The sequence below is a fragment of the Anneissia japonica genome, unplaced genomic scaffold (assembly GCF_011630105.1).
Source record: "Anneissia japonica isolate Jap-2015-1 unplaced genomic scaffold, ASM1163010v1 scaffold585_len4108843_cov191, whole genome shotgun sequence".
Taxonomy (NCBI): domain Eukaryota; kingdom Metazoa; phylum Echinodermata; class Crinoidea; order Comatulida; family Comatulidae; genus Anneissia; species Anneissia japonica.
Window position 1 is genome coordinate 2,705,598 of NW_022716829.1, and position 1,367 is coordinate 2,706,964.

General features: G+C 35.1%; 1 protein-coding gene across 1 annotated transcript in view; it reads right to left on the reverse strand.

The window, feature by feature from the left end:
• The window catches only part of LOC117109867 (probable E3 ubiquitin-protein ligase HERC3), a 20,535-nt gene that overhangs the window by 4,385 nt on the left and 14,783 nt on the right, over positions 1-1,367 (reverse strand). The window contains exon 18 of the mRNA XM_033252313.1: positions 328-423. Coding sequence (XP_033108204.1) covers positions 328-423 — 96 coding nt within the window. The remainder of the gene's footprint in view (positions 1-327; positions 424-1,367) is intronic.

Genomic DNA, 1,367 nt, shown 5'->3' on the forward strand with positions numbered 1-1,367 from the left:
GTGGGTGCGGTTGGGCCTCGCTCTAAATACTTTAAAAGTGGTAAAGGGTGGGGGGGTGAAACCCCGAAAAATATGACATTTAGGGGTTTCACAGGCTAATTTAATTGATTTTATAGATAGTCTACTATGTAGAAATACATATAATTTAAATTAAACTTAAAGCATTATACCGGGTTATAAGATATTTTAATTGTATTCAAATATTAGTTCAAACACTATTTTCTTATTGGCATGTGTCTTCCTCACTAAAACTCTCATAGGGATATAGAGGTTTAAATATAAAGCTACTTTTTGGTAGTGCTGAAAATAACTCAGTCAGAAACATACCTGGTCGTTGAACCAAATTTTTCGTGTTTGGCTAAATTCCTTGAACATTCCAAATTGTGGATCAAGAATTTCTTGAAAAATCAGCAAAAAGAACTCCTGTCAATAAAGCACATAAAACCTTTCATATTTTAATTAATAAAAAAGTGTAATACTTCATCAGATTTACTGTAATTTGGATCACAAAGGCATCTTTTCAGTTCATTTAATACAGTACTGCATCTTAAACAAATAGAAATAATAATGGTACCAATACATAAATAGGAACATCGATCAAGCATTCTATCTAGAATAGCCATTCAATGAAAAGTTCTGACTCCAGACACATTCCCTCTTACAACTAACATTTACCACTTTTACACACATATACCCGATTCACACGTACAAAAATCTTACCAAATGTAACAAAATGTAACCAAAAGTAACATTTTACGGCACGTGTGAAAGTACCTCCGTGTAATATCCTTGTAAAATCTCGGAACATCTCGGTAATCTTTACCAGCCTCACTGAGGCTGGTAAAGCTCCCGAGATGTAGCATGGATGGATTTGCGCATGCGCAGGGATTTCAACACAACAACAATCTACTGTGTTTCACGGGGTTCTTTGAATTTTTGAATTTTTGAATAGATAGGCCTAGTTTTTCTCAATGATGAATGCATTACCCTTGTTATTGATGTTAATTAGTAATGGTAGAAGAAGATATACATAAAATGAACGTCGGGATGGTGTTAGTACTATTACTAGTATTATCAAGAGTCGACAGAAACGTTGGAAGCTATGCCTAGTTTAGTAGTAGTGAGTAGTTTACAGCAGTTAAGGGCATTGATTGCTTCGAATGTTTACAGTGATGGTGAGTTCAACAGTCCATCTGTGACAGGGGTTCTCAACTAGGCCTAGGCTAGACCTATATCGCGGTAGGGGAAAAAATGATTCATTGAATAAACACTGAGTAAATTTTACACGAATTTTCTTCCTTCTGCAGACGATTCTGATCCACTAGAAATAGATAGGCCTAGTTTTTCTCAATGATGAATGCATTACC